We start from the raw sequence: 15,790 nt of genomic DNA on the forward strand, positions 1-15,790 counted from the left end.
GCAGGTGGACGATGGAGTGAAGCCTGACCGTGGGCGCTCCTGCTGGCTTTGGGGAGCTCTCTGGAGGCGCTGGTCAGACGGCCTTCCTGCTGCTGACTCTGGGCCAGTCCTTCAGCCTCTCCCAGCCTACAGCCTTCCGTAAGACGGTGAGTGATGGGTTCTTCACACAGAAAATCCTGCACATCAACAAGAAAAAGGCAGGAGCCCCAGTCAGAAAAATAGCAAAGGCTGTGCACAGGCTGTCTTCAGAAGAACTTTAAAAAGCTCATCAGCATAAGAAGAGGTGTTTAAAGTCATTTTAAAAATCAAGAAATGCAAATTAAAACACTTACAAGACAGACCTTCTCTTGCACTGAACTGGTGAGGATGAGAAAGCTGGATGAGGAGAGTGGTGCTGCCTGGGAGACTGGATGCAGCCGCACGGTGTGCAGCGTGCTGGGCAGTGGTCCAGGGAGCTGCAGTCCTGGCCGAGGTAGGTATTAACTGACCCTCCCACCCATCTGCTCTGCCCGGTTATAGCCCAGGGTCACAGGAGGACCCCTACGCAGCTGGCGCTGAGGCAGTGTGGCATCCACCCGCCTGCTGTGTAACAAACCAGCCCACTCACTGGCTTAAACATGCGACAGCCATTTGCTTTGCTTGTGAAACTCCCACCTCGGCAGGGTTCAGTGGGGACATCTTGTCTCTGCCCCACCTGCAGCATCAGCTAGGTCAGCTTCCAAGTTGGGGTGACCCAAGATCAAGGGGTTGGGGTCATCTGGAGATCTGTCTACATGTCTGCCATCAGCGAGGGCCTCAGGGCTGTGGGAACAGCCGTGGGAGGCCTGCATTCGTTTCCTGTAACTAGCTACTGGGGAGCTTAAAACAACAAAGATTTACTCTCAAAATCCTGAAGTCTGAAGTCAAGGCGTCCACAGGGCCGTGGCCCAGCAGAGTGCTAGACCAGAACCCTTTCTTGCCTCGTCCAGCTCCGGGGGCTCCTGCAGTCTCTGCCTGTAGCTGCAAGTCTCTGCATCCATCGTATGCCTCCTCCCAAAGTATGTAACCTTCCTCCTTACAAAGACATCATTCTGACAGGGCTTAGGGCCCACCCTAATCCAGTCTGACTTCATCTTAACTTGATTATATCTCCAAAGATCCTATTTGCAAATATGCTCACATTCCCGGGTTCCATGGATTTTGGACATTATTCAGCCTTCATTATTCGGCCCCTTCATGCAGCTGCTTTCCTCCCAGTACGTGGCCAGGTCCCAAAATTGAGCGTCTCAAGACAACAAGGCAGTTTTACGACTTAACCTGGAAAGCCAGGCAACGTCACTTCCATTCAACGGGTCCTCTATGGGACTCCTCCTCTACGGGAGGACGGTGCGAAGACCTGCCCAGGTTCGAGTGGCGCTGAGACAGAGCCATGCTCCCTGGAGTAGCACACAACAGTTAACAGCAAACACCTGCGGCCACGCAAACAGCGCTCAGAGCAGGAGCGGAGAAGCAGGGCTGGATACAGAGCGGAACATCGGATCCGGTGCCTGGAAGAGACTCTGACCTAGGCAGAAAGGCGCCTTCACGCCACCTCAAAGAGGTCCGGCGTGCTGATTTGTTTTTTTTGGGGGGGAGGAGGGTGCGGCGCCCCCAGCAGTGGGAGCGTGGAGTCGTAACGACTGGACCGCCAGGAAAGTCCCCTGAGGTTGTTTTTTTTTTTTTTTTTGCGGTACGCGGGCCTCTCACCGCCGTGGCCTCTCTCGCTGCGTGGAGCACAGGCTCCGGACGCGCAGGCCCAGCGGCCACAGCCCACGGGCCCAGCCACTCCGCGGCATGTGGGATCCTCCCGGACCGGGGCACGAGCCCTCGTCCCCTGCATTGGCAGACGGACTCCCAATCACTGCGCCACCAGGGCTTGCAGTTTTAAATCACGCTGAAACACCCGGCCGGCTTCCACCTGGAGCACGGGCCCCGCCAGAGGGCGGCTCGACCCCTCTCCCTCCCTCCCGTATCCGGTCAATCCCGTTAGGCAACGACAAGGGTCCCGCCTCTGTTGGGGTGGTCCCGCCTCTGTTGGGGTAGCCCCGCCCCCAGGAGATGGCCCCGCCCTGCGTCCGGCCCCCGCTCCCGGCAGGCGCACGAAGAGCCACGGTACCTGCTTCCTCGGCACCCTGGCGCTCCCGAGGGTCCAGTTCGGGAGGTCGGCGCCCGCCTCGGTGGGAGCGTCCGCGGTGTGCCCCCTGTCCTCGGCTCCGCAGGCCGTAGAGATTTGTGCTCCCGGGCCCTCACCAGGCCCCGCCCTGTCCGCGTTGGCGGAGGGGGCGGTGCCCGAAGAGACCCCGCCCCTAACGTCACGACCGAGGGGCGGAGCCGGCCCCGGCGGAAGCGAGTTGCTGCTGGAGAGGCCCGAACAGAGCAGCGGGCGCTCGGGGACTGCTGGTGACAGACAGGTAGGGCTGTCGTCCTCCGGGCCCACAGCACGATCTGGGCAAGGGGGTCTCTGCTCGGGAAGGGAGACTCAGGTGGCGCACGTCTCCAGGGAAGGGGGTGCTGTAGATACCAGGGGCGCACGGTTGGTGGAGGACCTGTGGATGCAGGCGGGGGCTCTGGAGGCGCGCAGCGGGCAGGGAGGGGTCTCTGGGTCCTGATACCCTATTCCCGCCCGCCAGCATGGGCAGCAGCTCGCTGTCCGAGGACTACCGTCTGTGCCTGGAGCGCGAACTTAGGCACGGCCGCGCGGGCGTGTGCGGGGACCCATCGCTGCGCGCCGTGCTCTGGCACATCCTGGTGGAAGACTTCGACCTGCATGGGGCGCTGCAGGATGACGCGCTGGCACTACTCACCGATGGCCTGTGGGGCCGCGCCGACCTGGCCCCTGCGCTGCGCGGCCTGGCCCGCGCCTTCGAGCTGCTGGAGTTGGCCGCCGTGCACCTGTATCTGCTGCCTTGGAGGAAGGAGTTCACCACCATCAAGGTAGGGCGCCGAGCCGAGCGGGGGCCCCTGCCCAGGCTCCTGGGGGCTGGCTACCATCGGGACGGTGGCTACCGTGGGCATAAGGGATTTCAGGTGTCCTCAGAGGCTGATAGGTTTCAGAGAGCTCGGTGTGCTGAGGGGTCCTGGGCGTGTTGGAGCATCTCTTGGCCGAGGTTCCCCTTTGTACTCCTGGGGCTGAGAACATGGGGTGGGTGGAGGTCACCTGTTTGGATACCTGCCTTCCAAGGGGGATCCTGGTCCTTAAAGCTTGCATCGCTGCCCTCCCCCAGGTTGCCTTGTAGCCCCAGTCACCATAGAAATCCTAGGACAGGCACACGGGAAGGACTGGGCATACCAGGGTCACCCTAATCTCTCTAGGAGAGATTTGTGGCTCCATTTGTGGAAGAGAACATGGGATGGGTTATGCCCTATGAAGTAGGCAGGGGCTGGGGGTGCCCCTGCATGTCCTAGTGGAGCCGGGCTAAACAAGAACCTAGCTCACCCCCCAGCCTGGGTAGAGCTGAGCCCAGGGCCAGGCCCCTCCAGGTGAGCTGCAGGCTGGCAGGAGGGGGCAGGCTGCCTTGTGCTCTGAGCTAATTCAGAAGAGTGGGAAGGTAATGATGTCACTGGGCACGTGGGCGTCCGCCTCCACTGGTTGCCATGGCAGCAGCAGCCTCTCTCAGTGAGGTGAGCCTTGGAGCCCACTGCTCCACTGGGACACCTGCTGTTCTGAGGTTCTAGGACTTTCATTCATCCATTCAGACCAGAGGGCAGGATGCAGCCCCATGGGGGGCCAAGAGCAGAACAGACAGGCCTCATCTTGAGATGCTCACGGGCTTCAGCACTGGGCAGACCTGGATGGGGTCTGCTTCTGCCGGCTCTGTGGCTTGGGGCAAGTTACCTAATCTTTTGCAATCCATCCCCTCCTCCATGAAGCAAACATGAGAACAGTCCAGTGCAAGGTCCATTGTGAGGGGTGAAGGCACAGCCCTGAGATCAATCTTACACACAGCAGTGCCCCATCTGTGGAGGTACTCTCACCAGCTGTAAGCAGAGGTACACTCACAGGGTCCCAGAATCAAGGAACTGTAGACACGTGAGAGACAAGTGATCACCATCCTAGGAACCCTTCTAGTTCCTTTGCAGCCTGGAGCCTCCAAAAACAACAGATGTTCCATCCATGTGGTGGAAAGCTGCACAGCTGGAGAAGTGAATACCTAGGCCTCTGTTGTGATAGGGAAAGCTCTCAGAAACTGGAAAAGCAGAGTTTAGAATGAGGCGTTTAGGAAGCTACCTGCTCAGAGCAAATAAGCACCTGTATTCTTTGTTTGTATGACCGCTCTGCAGGTACACAGGAAACTAACTAGAGTAGCAACCCCCACAGGTGAGAGGAGGTGGAGGGGACCCAGAGGGCAGCGAGATTTCTCAACGTAGGGGCTCTTTATTTTGTTCTATGACCCAGGTGAAATGTGTTAGATTAAAAAATTGTGATGCCTGGGCCTACCTCAGCCAGTGAGATCAGAGTCTCTGGGGGTGGCCCTGAGCACCTACGGTTTGTTTTTGGTCGCGCAGCTTGCGGGATCTCAGTTCCCCGACGGGGGACTGAACCCAGGCCCCAGCAGTGAAAGCGCCGAATCCTAACCACTAGGCCACCAGGGAACTCCCAGCATGTCTGTTTTTAAACAGCCCCTCTGGAGGGAGTGTCAGCACATCCCAGATGCCTGGGGCCCTGCCACCCCCTGGGGTGAGGATGGCGGCCCCCAAAGCCAGCCACTGCCGGAGTGCAGCCGAGGCCGGGGCAGGTCTGCAGGAGGGTGGCCTGCCGCCGACCGGCCCCCTCCCTTGCAGACTTTCTCAGGGGGCTACGTGCACGTGCTGAAGGGCGCACTCTCGGAGGACCTCCTCATCCAGAGCTTCCAGAAGATGGGCTATGTGCGCAGGGACAACCACCGCCTCATGGTGGCCGCCCTGCCCCCCGCCCGCCAGCTTGTGCAGGTGGCCCTGGGCTGCTTTGCCCTGCGGCTGGAGTGTGAGATCCTGGGCGAGGTGCTGGCGCAACTGGGCACCAGCGTGCTGCCAGCCGAGGAGCTGCTGCAGGCGCGGCGGGCCAGCGCGGACGTGGCCTCCTGCGTGGCCTGGCTGCAGCAGCGACTAGCCCGCGAAGAGGAGCCGCCACCTGTGCCCCCCCGGGGCTCCCCGGCCCGGTGCCAGGCCCGGCTGGACCTGTACCGGGACCTGCAGGAGGACGAGGGCTCCGACGAGACCAGCCTATACGGGGGACCCTCGCCAGGCCCCGCCTCGCCCCCCTCGGAGCTCGCGTGCCAGCCTCTGTTCTGGGAGCAGAGTGCCAGGCTGTGGGGCGTGGGGGGCGGGGCCTGGGAGGCTGAGGCCAGCAGCCCGGCCTCGGAGGAGGAGCCCGCGGCCGAGGTCTTCTCCCTCCTCTCACTGCGCCAAGAGCTGCTCAGTCGGCCCGGAGACCTGGCCGCCCCCCAAGCCCCTGGAACCCCTGAGCAGGCCAGCCCCCCACGAGTCCCCGAGCCCCCTGGCTACCAGACACACAGCTGCCTGGGCCCTGGCGCCCTCCCCGCCCTCTGCTGTGACACGTGTCGCCAGCTGCACACTGCCCACTGTGCCGCCCTGGCCACCTGCCGCCCGGGCCACCCGCTGCGCGCCCTGCACGGAAACCACCAGCGGCGCCTGTGGCTGCAGCGAGCCCAGGTGGACGCCTTGCTCTACGATGCCCCTAGGCCCGCCTGGCCCTAGGCCCGGGGCTTTCTGGAGACATGTTCCGCGGTGCTTTTCTGGGCCTCATCCCTCCTCAGGCCCGGGCCACTGGCCACCCTGCCCCTCCTGCCCCCCAGGGGTGCTGAGCACAGTGGCGGGTCGGGGGGCATGGAGTCTCAGCCCTGCTACGTGAGAGGTGGGGGCCGTCTTCCTCGGAAAGCTGCCGACCCACCCCCAGGGAGCACCCTCTCCCTCCTCTCCCACCCCTCCCCGGCCCCACCACCGCAGCTCCTGACCTGCTCCCTGCAAGTGCCCAAAGGGGTGCTCCACAGAGGAGTGTCCTTGGGGGCTCAGGTGACCTCATTAGCCCCGGAGCTTTGCTAAGACCATTCTAGGGGCTCTGCCAGGTGCATGGCTGACCCGGTTGAGGGGACCTGGCCCCACCATGGGTGTCACAGACCAGCACTGAATGAGGTGAGTGCTGGCCTGAGACCAGCACCATCGGCTCCAGTCAGAGCTGGGCGGGGAAGCTGGACCCAAGGACAGAAGAGAAATGATCTAGTCTCCAACTAGAGTGAGTGCCCAAGAGTTCCAGAAAACAGCAGGCAGGAGACGGGGAGCCACGGAGCCTGAGAGGCTGTCACCCAACTTCTGGGTGGAGCATGGGGGCTTCTGAGCAATCACTACCCCAGCAGCCTCCCTGCTACATCTTCCTGCTGTCTGGTTTCGGAAGGCAGGATGGGAGATCTCCAAGGCTCCCACCCCAGAGCCCACCTGGGTCCAGTGGTAAAGATGCACCAGCTGCCAGCCGCCAGCCTGCTTACAGGGCTGGAGGGGGTAGGTCTGCCCACCTGGGCCTGGGGCAGGGCCAGTCTTGTGTGTGGCCCCTCCTCCCCACACCTGTCCGTCACGCGAATCACAACCTCAAAGTACATTAAAGGATGCTGGATCCAGCTGCGTCTGTGAGGAAAGTGTTTATCTCGCCGAGGCCCAACCATGCCCCTCCCCAGGGGCCTCAGTGGGGAGTGGGGACAGGGCACAGCCCCCAACCCAAGGCTGTCCCTCTGATGGGCTCAGAGCTGCCCAGACTCCAGTCCACCAAGCTGGCGGCACCCCACACCCCACCCCTCCTTCCCACTCTGAGTCCTGCACCCCAGCGGGGGGTCACTGTAGCCTCTCCCTTCCCAGGCAGACCCTGGGGATCAAGTGGGGACAAAAGTGACCACATGGGGTCTGCTCATCCCAAGCCAGAGACACCTCCTGAGATGGGCCCAGCCATATTTCCTCCTGGGAAGTGAGGGTCTGAGGGCTTGGCAACAGGTGGACCCAGCCCAGCCACCAGACGGCAGAGCCACCAGGTGGCACCCGGCAGGCCAGCCTCAGGGTGTCTGGGCCTGCAGAGTGCACCCACGGGCATCCCCCGTGTCCACGCCCTGCTGTTCTGGGGCAGCGGGGGGCAGAGGTGCAGGAAGTGGTGCAGTCAGCTGGAGCAGCTGGTCGGTCCTGGCCACGGGGCAGGCCGGGCCCCCGGGGCCCCTCAGGGCTTGCAGCGCCGGCCCTGGCTCTCAGCGCCTGAGGACGTGGCCGGGGCGGCACGCTTGTTGCGGTGGTGGGGGAAAGTGGGCATGAGCTCCGGCTCGCAGGCTGCAGGGAGGGGGCTGCTCAGCACCGGGTGGGGAGGGCCCCCCACGCCTCCCTCTGCTCCCCTCCTGGTCCTGCACGCGGTTTCTGCGGCACGAGCAGCCCGTGCCTGCTCGGGCCCCACCGCCCACCTGCCTAACACCGGCCCCGGCCCCGGACAGGGGCCCCCAGCCAAGCGCCGGCCAGGGGGCAGGGGAGACTCACGCAGGGGCTTCTCCTTGAAGTAGGAGCTCTCCAGGCAGTCGCCGGCCGTCGCCCTGGAGAGAAGGCCTTGCCGTTCGTGGGGCCCGGGCCTGGCCGAGGCCCATCTCCCTCACACCCGCCCCGCACAGCAGACAGCTGGGTGGCAGATAGGGACTGGGGGCCCAGAAACTGACAGGAGCCTCGGAAAGGGCTTCGTGACCCGGGCGGGCAGAGGCCCGGCCCTCACAGGCGTGTCTGGGAGGGGCCCTCTCGGTCGCAGCACCCCTGCCCGCCCCAGGCCGGCTCAGCACCTTTTCTTGGGGTCGTACATGAAGAGGAGGTTGAGCAGGCGCAGCCCGGCCTCCGAGAGCCACGGGAACTTGTGCTTCAGGTTGTTGTAGGGCTGCTTCCTCAGGCTGTACTGGCTCACCAGTGGCAGCTGGGAGAAGCCCTGTGCGGGGGAGCGGCAGCTGCAGGCTGGTGGCCGGCAGGGGCAGGAGAGGGGAGGGCAGGGCTGGCACTCACCGGCCAGATGTTCTCGCTGGGTGTCCCCAGCAGCTGTACGATCAGGTCCACCTGGTGGATCTCGGAAGTGCCGGGCAGAAGGGGCTTATGAGCCAGCAGCTCGGCCAGGATGCAGCCCACGGCCCTGCAGGGAGCACGGGGCCTCGCCTCAGCTCCTCCGGCCCAGCAGAGCACCGCTCCGCCAGGCCCCAGCCCCCGTGTGCTGGGCTCAGAGGACGGGGGCAGAGCTGCCACGACGGGAAGGGCAGGTGACCACTGGGTTCTCCCCCCGGGCCATGTGACCTGGCACCAGCCTCTCTGAGTGGCCACGAGGCGGGTCCTCAGTGACAGGGGCCGTAAACGCCGACGCCGTCTCACACTGCCTCTCCGGACCCCAGGCGTAGGCCCACCTTCCTGGGAGTTGGGAGGCTGGCGAGACCCCAGCCCCACTCCTGCCCTGCCAGCTCCCACAAGACCACCCCGCCCTTCCCAAGGCCCTGGGCACATCCACCCCTCACCACATGTCGATGCTGGTGGTCTGCGTGGTGGTCCCCAGCAGCAGTTCGGGGGCTCGGTACCTGCGAACAGAAGCCCCCACCTTGGGTCTGGCAGTTCCTCTCCTCCGGCCCGGCCTCCGCAAGGCACTGTGGCTCTGCATCAGCCCACCCACCGGCCACCACCGTCCCTGAGAGCCACAGTCAGCCTGGACGATGGAGCATGAAGCCCAGCTCGGCTGTCCCTTCCACTAAACCCGACAAACGTGATAGCACACGAGGCAGCAGCTGCTGTCACTGGACGGCTCCCGCGTGCAGCAGTGTCCTGTGCTGGCCCGTTCTATACAGGTTGCGGCTGAGTGACACGTGGCAGAGAGCATCCTGCCCTAAACCACAACCCCGTTCTTCTTCAAAATGTCGAGTGAGAAATAATTACAGAGGGCATCACTGTTCCCGTCCTCCCGTCGGTGAAGCCACCGCCCCTTCCGAGCAGCTCAGAGCCAGGCTGGGGGTCTGGCTGCCGCAGGGCAGAGCAGCGCCCCATCTGGACGGGGCAGGTCCTTCCCGGTGACAGCCCTGCCCTGCCTCAGGAGCCACCCACACCCAGCCTCTGCGTGCAGCTCCACAGCTTAAAAACCTCCAAGGTCCCTGTGCAGCTTCAGCATGACCGCCCTCCACTTCCCGTGGTCCCCAGGGACTCACCAGAGGGTGACCACCTTGGGGGTCATTGGTTTCACCGGGATGCCATAGGCCCGGGCCAGGCCGAAATCCGCTGGACAGACGGGAGGGAGAGTGTCACCCAGTGAAGGCTGCCCACTGACGTTTGCAACCAGCTTGTAGTGTGCAGGGTGCTTATCGGGACCAGCCTGCCGCCCCGTCGAGGTGGCGCTCATGGAGGCCCCCACCACAGAGCCAGCACCTGCACCCACCTGTCTTCACGCAGCCCTTATCCGTCATGAGCAAGTTGGAGACCTTCAGATCCCTGTGACAGAAAGAGAACACCAGTGCTTCCCAGGCAGCTGCATGGGGTAAAGAGGTTGTCACCATCGCAGTGATACTTAAAACATTTCCCCATACGTCTCCTCCTGTTTGCACTTTTTAATTTTTTTATTGTATTTATTTATTTATTTTTATTTTATTTTATTATTATTTTTTTTTGTGGTACGCGGGCCTCTCACTGTTGTGGCCTCTCCTGTTGCGGAGCACAGGCTCCGGACGCACAGGCTCAGCAGCCATGGCTCACGGGCCCAGCTGCTCCACGGCACGTGGGATCTTCCCGGACCGGGGCACGAACCCATGTCCGCTGCATCGGCAGGTGGACTCTCAACCACTGCGCCACCAGGGAATTCCTTTTTATTTTTTTTTATGTGGACCATTTTTAAAGTCTTTACTGAATTTGTTACAATATTGCTTCTGTTTTATGCTTTGGATTTTCTGGCCACGAGGCATGTGGGATCTTAGCTCCCCGACCAGCGATCGAACCTGCACCCCCTGCATTGGAAGGCAAAGTCTAAACCACTGGACTGCCACGGAAGTCCCCGCACTTCTTAAAAATAAGGACGGCAGGCAGTGCAAGGCGATGTGGCAGCTGGAAACACCAGAGAGAGCTCCCAGTAACTTTCTGAGAAACTGGCAGAGGAGGCCTTGAGCCCAGGTCTGACTTCCAGTGCTGCGTCTGATCCCCACCCAGGCCATGCGAGCCACCGAGGGCACACGGAGCTGCTGCCTGCAAGACCCTCCCCTCTGCCCCTCCAGTCTCTGCCCTTCCTGGCCTGCCTTCCAGTAAGGCTGTCTCCAAGGCAGCACTTCTCAGAGCCTGACTCGCTCACACCATCAGCCCCGCAAAGGAGAAAACAGGTATTATCTGGTCCTGGACCGCCCCCCGGGAGCAGTTACAGAACCTCTACTGCATCGAGGCTGCGCCTGCTCCACTCCTGGATACTGGGCAACGTCAACTGGCACTGGGTCAGTACTGGCAGTCACACTTCCCCCATGTCACAAACCAGCACTCCTCTGGAAAAATGTCTCCTGAGGCCCCGCCCCCTTCCAGGCCCGTGGACCCAGCCCACCTGTGGATGATGAAGTTCCGGTGCAAGTACTGGAGGCCCCGGAGCACCTGCAGCACGATGCACTTGACCTGCAGAGGGCCAGGATGCAGGGTCAGGGCAGCCTGCGTTTGCCACGGTGTGCCGAACAAGGATTTGGGAAGCCCACCCCCAGCCTCAAACCTGGGCCTCAGAGAAGGGTGTGGGCATGTTCTCCAGAAGGCTGGCCAGGTCCTGCTCACAGTAACCCATCACCAGGAAGATGCTGAAAAGAAGAGGGGGAAACGCAGGCCACCTCCCGCCTCCTCCCAAGTGGGCCAAGGGACCCTCCTGGGGCAGCAGGAAGGGCAAGAGGGAGGGGGCCGGGCAGGACCCAAAGCGGGGCCAGCAAGCAGACCACTCACCTCTCCAGGTGGTTCCCCACCACCACCTCCTTCAGCTCCACGATGTTCGGATGGCGGAGGCGAAGGAGCAGCGTGATCTCTCGAAGGCTACTGATGGGGACCCCTGCAACCCAGCCCGGCCTCAGCGAGCACCCCCCGCGGTCAGGACCCCCTGACAGCCTCAGTGACCGCCCCCTGCAGACAGGGACCCCTGCAACCCAGCCCGGCCTCAGCGAGCACCCCCCATGGTCAGGACCCCCTGACAGCCTCTGTGACCCACCCCTGCAGACAGGGACCCCTGCAAACCAGCCAGGCCTCAGTGACCCCACCCCCTGCAGACAGGGACCCCTGCAAACCAGCCCGGCCTCAGTGACCCACCCCCTGCAGACAGGGACCGCTGCAACCCAGCCCGGCCTCAGCGAGCACCCCCCGCGGTCAGGACCCCCTGACAGCCTCAGTGACCCACCCCTGCAGTCAGGGACCCCTGCAACCCAGCCCGGCCTCAGCGAGCACCCCCCATGCGGTCAGGACCCCCTGACAGCCTCAGTGACCACCCCCTGCAGACAAGGACCCCTGACAGCCTTAGTGACACCCCCCTGCAGTGAGGACCCCCTGACAGCCTCAGTGACCGCCCCCTGCAGACAGGGACCCCTGGCAGCCTCTGTGACCCTCCCCCCTGCAGACAGGGACCCCTGGCAGCCTCTGTGACCCACCCCTGCAGACCGGGACCTCTAACAGCCTCTGTGACGCCCAGCCCTGCAGACAGGGACCCCTGACAGCCAGCTACCTCAGTGAGCCCCCAACCCCAGTCCACATCACCTCTCAGGGACCCCCATGCCCGCCGCTGTCAGGGCTCTGCCTGCTACCTCAGGGAGAAGCAAGGCCATCCTAACCAGCACCTTTAACCCTTCCCTCCTTCATCAAATGCAAGCAGCACTCTGTACTGACCCCTATGCATGGCAGGTGGCCCCCAGTGAGCCCAGCAGAGCCCTGCCTGCACAGGCAGCCACGGGGCTGTCAGCAGTGGGGCGTGGAGCACACGGGTGCTGCCGGCTCAGTCTTGGGTGGGAAAGCCCTGTGGAGGGGTGACGCTGAGCTGAGACAGAAGATGAGGCAGTCACCCAATGGGAGGGTGAAGGGGATCCACTGCACAGGCCCTGGGGGGGCCCGGCTGCAGCCCCCAGAGACCAGCCTCCTTTGACCACCATGCAGACACCCTTGGGAAAGCAGGCACGACTGGGGGGGGGGTGCCTCAGGCAACTCGCATCTTCCTCCCCCTCCCACATGAGCTCAGAGTGGTCCGACGGCCCCTCCGCACTCACCATCCTTCTCCTTGTCCATCCGCACTTTCTTCAGGGCCACAATCTCATCTGTTTGGGTATCCCGGGCCCTATCTGCAATGGAAACGCCTCCAGGAGAGGATCCAAGCCCGACCCCACCGTGTGGCCTCCTGCCCCATGGGGGCTCCCTTTCTCTTCCCCCTTGACTGCTGGGTACCCTGTGACAGCCCCTCCACACTCCTTGCAAGCAGCACCCGACCCTGTGAGATGTGCTCCCTGGGGAGTCCTCTGGCTTGAGCTGGTACAGGGCCCCTGGTTGTGAGAAGCTCCCTGTAAGTTTTCCTTCTTAGAGCTGGTATGCAGATCACTGCTTTGTGCTTTGCAGTTACTATGTTCTAACAGCAAATACGCTAGCTTATCTTGAAAAAGGAACTCTTATTTTGTCAAAGTTGGCTCCCCAAAGCATTGTGCTAAATTGTGCATCTTCCAAACCCGTAGCAGTTTGACGCACATCAATGTCCCAGCTGCTGTGGATGCAGCTCTGGCTGCTTTCCGCGGTGTATACTTTATGGCTATAATAGCTATCTCTACTCACGGCTACATATTTGCAATCTGATGCTTGCGTCTATTCAGGAGTGGTGTGAAATCTACGGCAATTACACCAGGGATTAGAGATCACCTGTCCCCTCCTTCCAGCCCTGCCACAGCTGCTGCTGGGACAGTCCCTGGGTCCCCAGGCCTCCCACCATGGCCACTCACACACAATGCCGTAGGTGCCTTCCCCAATGCGGTTCAGCTTCTCAAACTCCTTCACGCTCCGGCACCGTCCCAGCTGAAAGAGAGAGGTGCTGGCGGTGAGGGCATCTGGCAGCTAATGGAACCAGAGATGGATATGGACACGCAATTGGTACCAAAAAGCCAGCTCATGTCCTGCTCACCAAACAGAAAGGTGACCACACACCCGGGTTTGTAGGTGAGAAAATGGGGTGATGATACTGGCCTCTTTGAATGTGATATCAAAGACGGTCTAACCACTCCCTTTCAATTCCATGGTCCAGATGTGTGCTGCCCCAAAAGAGGAACCACCAGCCACATTTGGTTAAAATTAACTAAAATGAAACTAAAAGTGCATTTCTTCAGCCGCACAAGCCATGTGAAGTGCTCGATGGCCCCACGTGGCTTGTGGTGACCATCCTGGATGATTCAGAAAACAGAACACTTCCACCATCACAGAAAGTCCACTGAGCAGCACCGCTCTAAATTATGCTCTGGGGCTTTCTCCGGCAGTCCAGTGGTTAGAACTCCGCACTCTCAGTGCCGAGGGCCTGGATTCAATCCCTGACTGAGGGAACTGAAATCCCACAAGCTGCAGGGCGAGGCCATATATAAATAAATAAATAAGCAAGCAAGCTCTGGACGTGGAAAAAGCTTGAAGAACTTCACGAAGCATCTACCAAGCACAGCGGAAACACTTCTGCGGCAAAAACTGTCTCAATCACCCACATGTTACTTCTTCCTTTGGGTTATGAAACTGCCCAGGGGCACATAGCCAACCAGCTGGTGGCCATAGTTCCCAGCTCCCTTGCAGCTGGGTGTGACCATGTGACTAAATCCTGGCCAATGGGATGCGAGCAGAAGGGACAAGTGCAACTTTCTGATCAAAGGAGGCTGCTTGCCGCTCACTCCTTCCAGCCCCGCTCACTCCTTCCAGCCCCTCGAGGCAGGCTGGGATTTGGGTGGGGCACAGGTGGAGCAAAGAGACAACCTGAGTGCCTGGCCCACCTGTGAGACGTTAGGGGAGCCAGAAATAAAGACCTGTACTTAAGCCACTGTATTTTGGGGTCTCCATATGCTAGCAGAGAGCCTGTACCCTGATACACCTTCAGTTGTAGCAGACTGAATGAGCACCTCCCCTTGGGTTGGAGAAGCACGTGCGGCAAGGTTCAAGTTCTAACAGCCCTTCTCTGGACTCCCTGCCTCTGCGTACCTCGCCCTCCATCCTGGGGCACGGAGTCAGAGTCACCTGGCCTGTACTGAAGCCCTTCCACGGTTTCAGCTCAGCCTAGTTGTCCTCTCTCTCCCGTGACCCCCTGGTGCTTCCTGTGCGCTCTGTGCTTCGCGGGACTTTGCTCCTGCTGCTGCCCAGGTCTGGCAAGAACCCTCCTCGTCTCCGCGTGTCCAACACGCACTCACCCTTACCGCCCAGCAGAGATGCTACCGCTTTTCAAAACTGCTTCCTGGCCCCCAGCTGAAAACATTGTTTCTCTGAAAAATCCCGACACTTCCGTCTCGCAGCACCTACTATTGTGCACTGTCCTCGTCCGGGTATGTCTTAACTCCCCACTGAGCGCAGCTACTGCGTGTCTTGCTGACGAACGACGGCGGCGGACGGCTCAAGGGACGGCGGCGGACGGCTCAAGGGGCGGGGGAGGGTCCTGCGCTCACTCAGCCAGTCTGTTAGGACCCTTACTGGGCACTGACGCGGCCTCTCAGAGCACCAGCAAGTGGTTAAAACAATCCGCCGCCAGGGTTCACACCTGCCCCTGCACGAGCCGTCTACCTTGGAGAAATCACCCAACGCCCCTAAGCTTCACCCTCCTCACCTCTACAAAGGGTCCCCGAGAGGACTACGTGACAGTTACACACGCAGAGGCCCCACACGGAGCAAGGCCCAAACGAAGCTGCCGGGTCACAGGTGGGGCCCCGCGCCCGGTGCACCCACAGCCCGGTGGCAGACACGCCTCCAACTCTTCCCATGGCTACTGTCTCCCGACACGAGGCGCCCGTCCCCGGCACAAAACTAAGAAACGCCCGCGCTGGAGCGCGCTCTGGCCGAGGCGGCCGGCGGCCAGGGAGCCGACCCTTCCCTCGCGCGGGCGTGACACGCCCCGGGGTCTGCGAACCGGTCGGGACCGGAGTCCCGGGCGGCCGCCGCCGGCTTCCGCGCCTGTCGCGAGGAGCTCTGGGACTGTCGTTCCCGCTCTTGCCGGAAACCTGGCGCTTTAGCGCGACACTGAGGGCCCCAGTGCGTTTCGGCTCCGCCCTGCCGCCAGCGAGGACACAACTACCCCGAGCAGCCCGTCGTCGCACCCTGTGCTCTGGAGGCACCGTGAAGAAGCCTTCCTTACGGATACACTTCAGACGGATCTGTTCCGGCTCCGGCTCCGGCTCCCCCATGCCGAGCTCAGCCCCACCTCCCACTTCCCGTGTGCGCAGGCGCAGACGGGTGTTCCTCGGAGCAAGCGCATGGTCTACTTCCGGGGCGTCCCCGCCTCTGCAACGGTTACCAAGGAAACCTCCCGAAGACCCCACCCCACCCACGAGGAACTCAACTCCTACGATGCACTCGGACTACCAAGGTTCTAGCTTTAGTTTAGGTTTTTTTTTTTTTTTTTTTTTTTTTTTTTTTGCGGTACGCGAGCCTCTCACTGTTGTGGCCTCTCCCGTTGCGGAGCACAGGCTCCGGACGCGCAAGCTCAGCGGCCATGGCTCACGGGCCCAGCGTCTCCGCGGCATGTGGGATCCTCCCGGGCCGGGGCACGAACCCTTGTCCCCTGAATCGGCAGACGGACTCTCAACCACTG

The 15,790-nt window shown here is 61.8% G+C and overlaps 2 protein-coding genes across 2 annotated transcripts; one reads left to right on the top strand and one right to left on the bottom strand.

Annotated features, from left to right (window-relative positions):
* The first annotated feature begins 1,849 nt into the window (after window positions 1-1,849).
* Window positions 1,850-6,629, top strand: SPATA2L (spermatogenesis associated 2 like). The gene is made up of 3 exons (XM_079723952.1): window positions 1,850-2,429; window positions 2,649-2,952; window positions 4,801-6,629. Exons 2-3 carry the CDS (start codon window positions 2,650-2,652, stop codon window positions 5,713-5,715), a joined length of 1,218 nt encoding a protein of 405 aa, XP_079580078.1. The 5' UTR covers window positions 1,850-2,429; window position 2,649; the 3' UTR covers window positions 5,716-6,629.
* A 6-nt stretch (window positions 6,630-6,635) lies between these two features.
* Window positions 6,636-15,489, bottom strand: CDK10 (cyclin dependent kinase 10). The gene is made up of 13 exons (XM_079723953.1): window positions 15,297-15,489; window positions 12,966-13,038; window positions 12,249-12,320; window positions 10,948-11,050; window positions 10,727-10,808; window positions 10,568-10,635; window positions 9,428-9,480; window positions 9,201-9,270; window positions 8,523-8,582; window positions 8,026-8,149; window positions 7,812-7,951; window positions 7,522-7,574; window positions 6,636-7,320 (listed from the first exon to the last, which is right to left on the bottom strand). The coding sequence occupies exons 1-13, from the start codon at window positions 15,381-15,383 to the stop codon at window positions 7,214-7,216; spliced, it is 1,092 nt and encodes a 363-aa protein (XP_079580079.1). The 5' UTR covers window positions 15,384-15,489; the 3' UTR covers window positions 6,636-7,213.
* Between the last annotated feature and the right edge of the window lie 301 nt (window positions 15,490-15,790).

The sequence above is a fragment of the Hyperoodon ampullatus genome (assembly GCF_949752795.1).
Source record: "Hyperoodon ampullatus genome assembly, chromosome: 18".
Taxonomy (NCBI): domain Eukaryota; kingdom Metazoa; phylum Chordata; class Mammalia; order Artiodactyla; family Ziphiidae; genus Hyperoodon; species Hyperoodon ampullatus.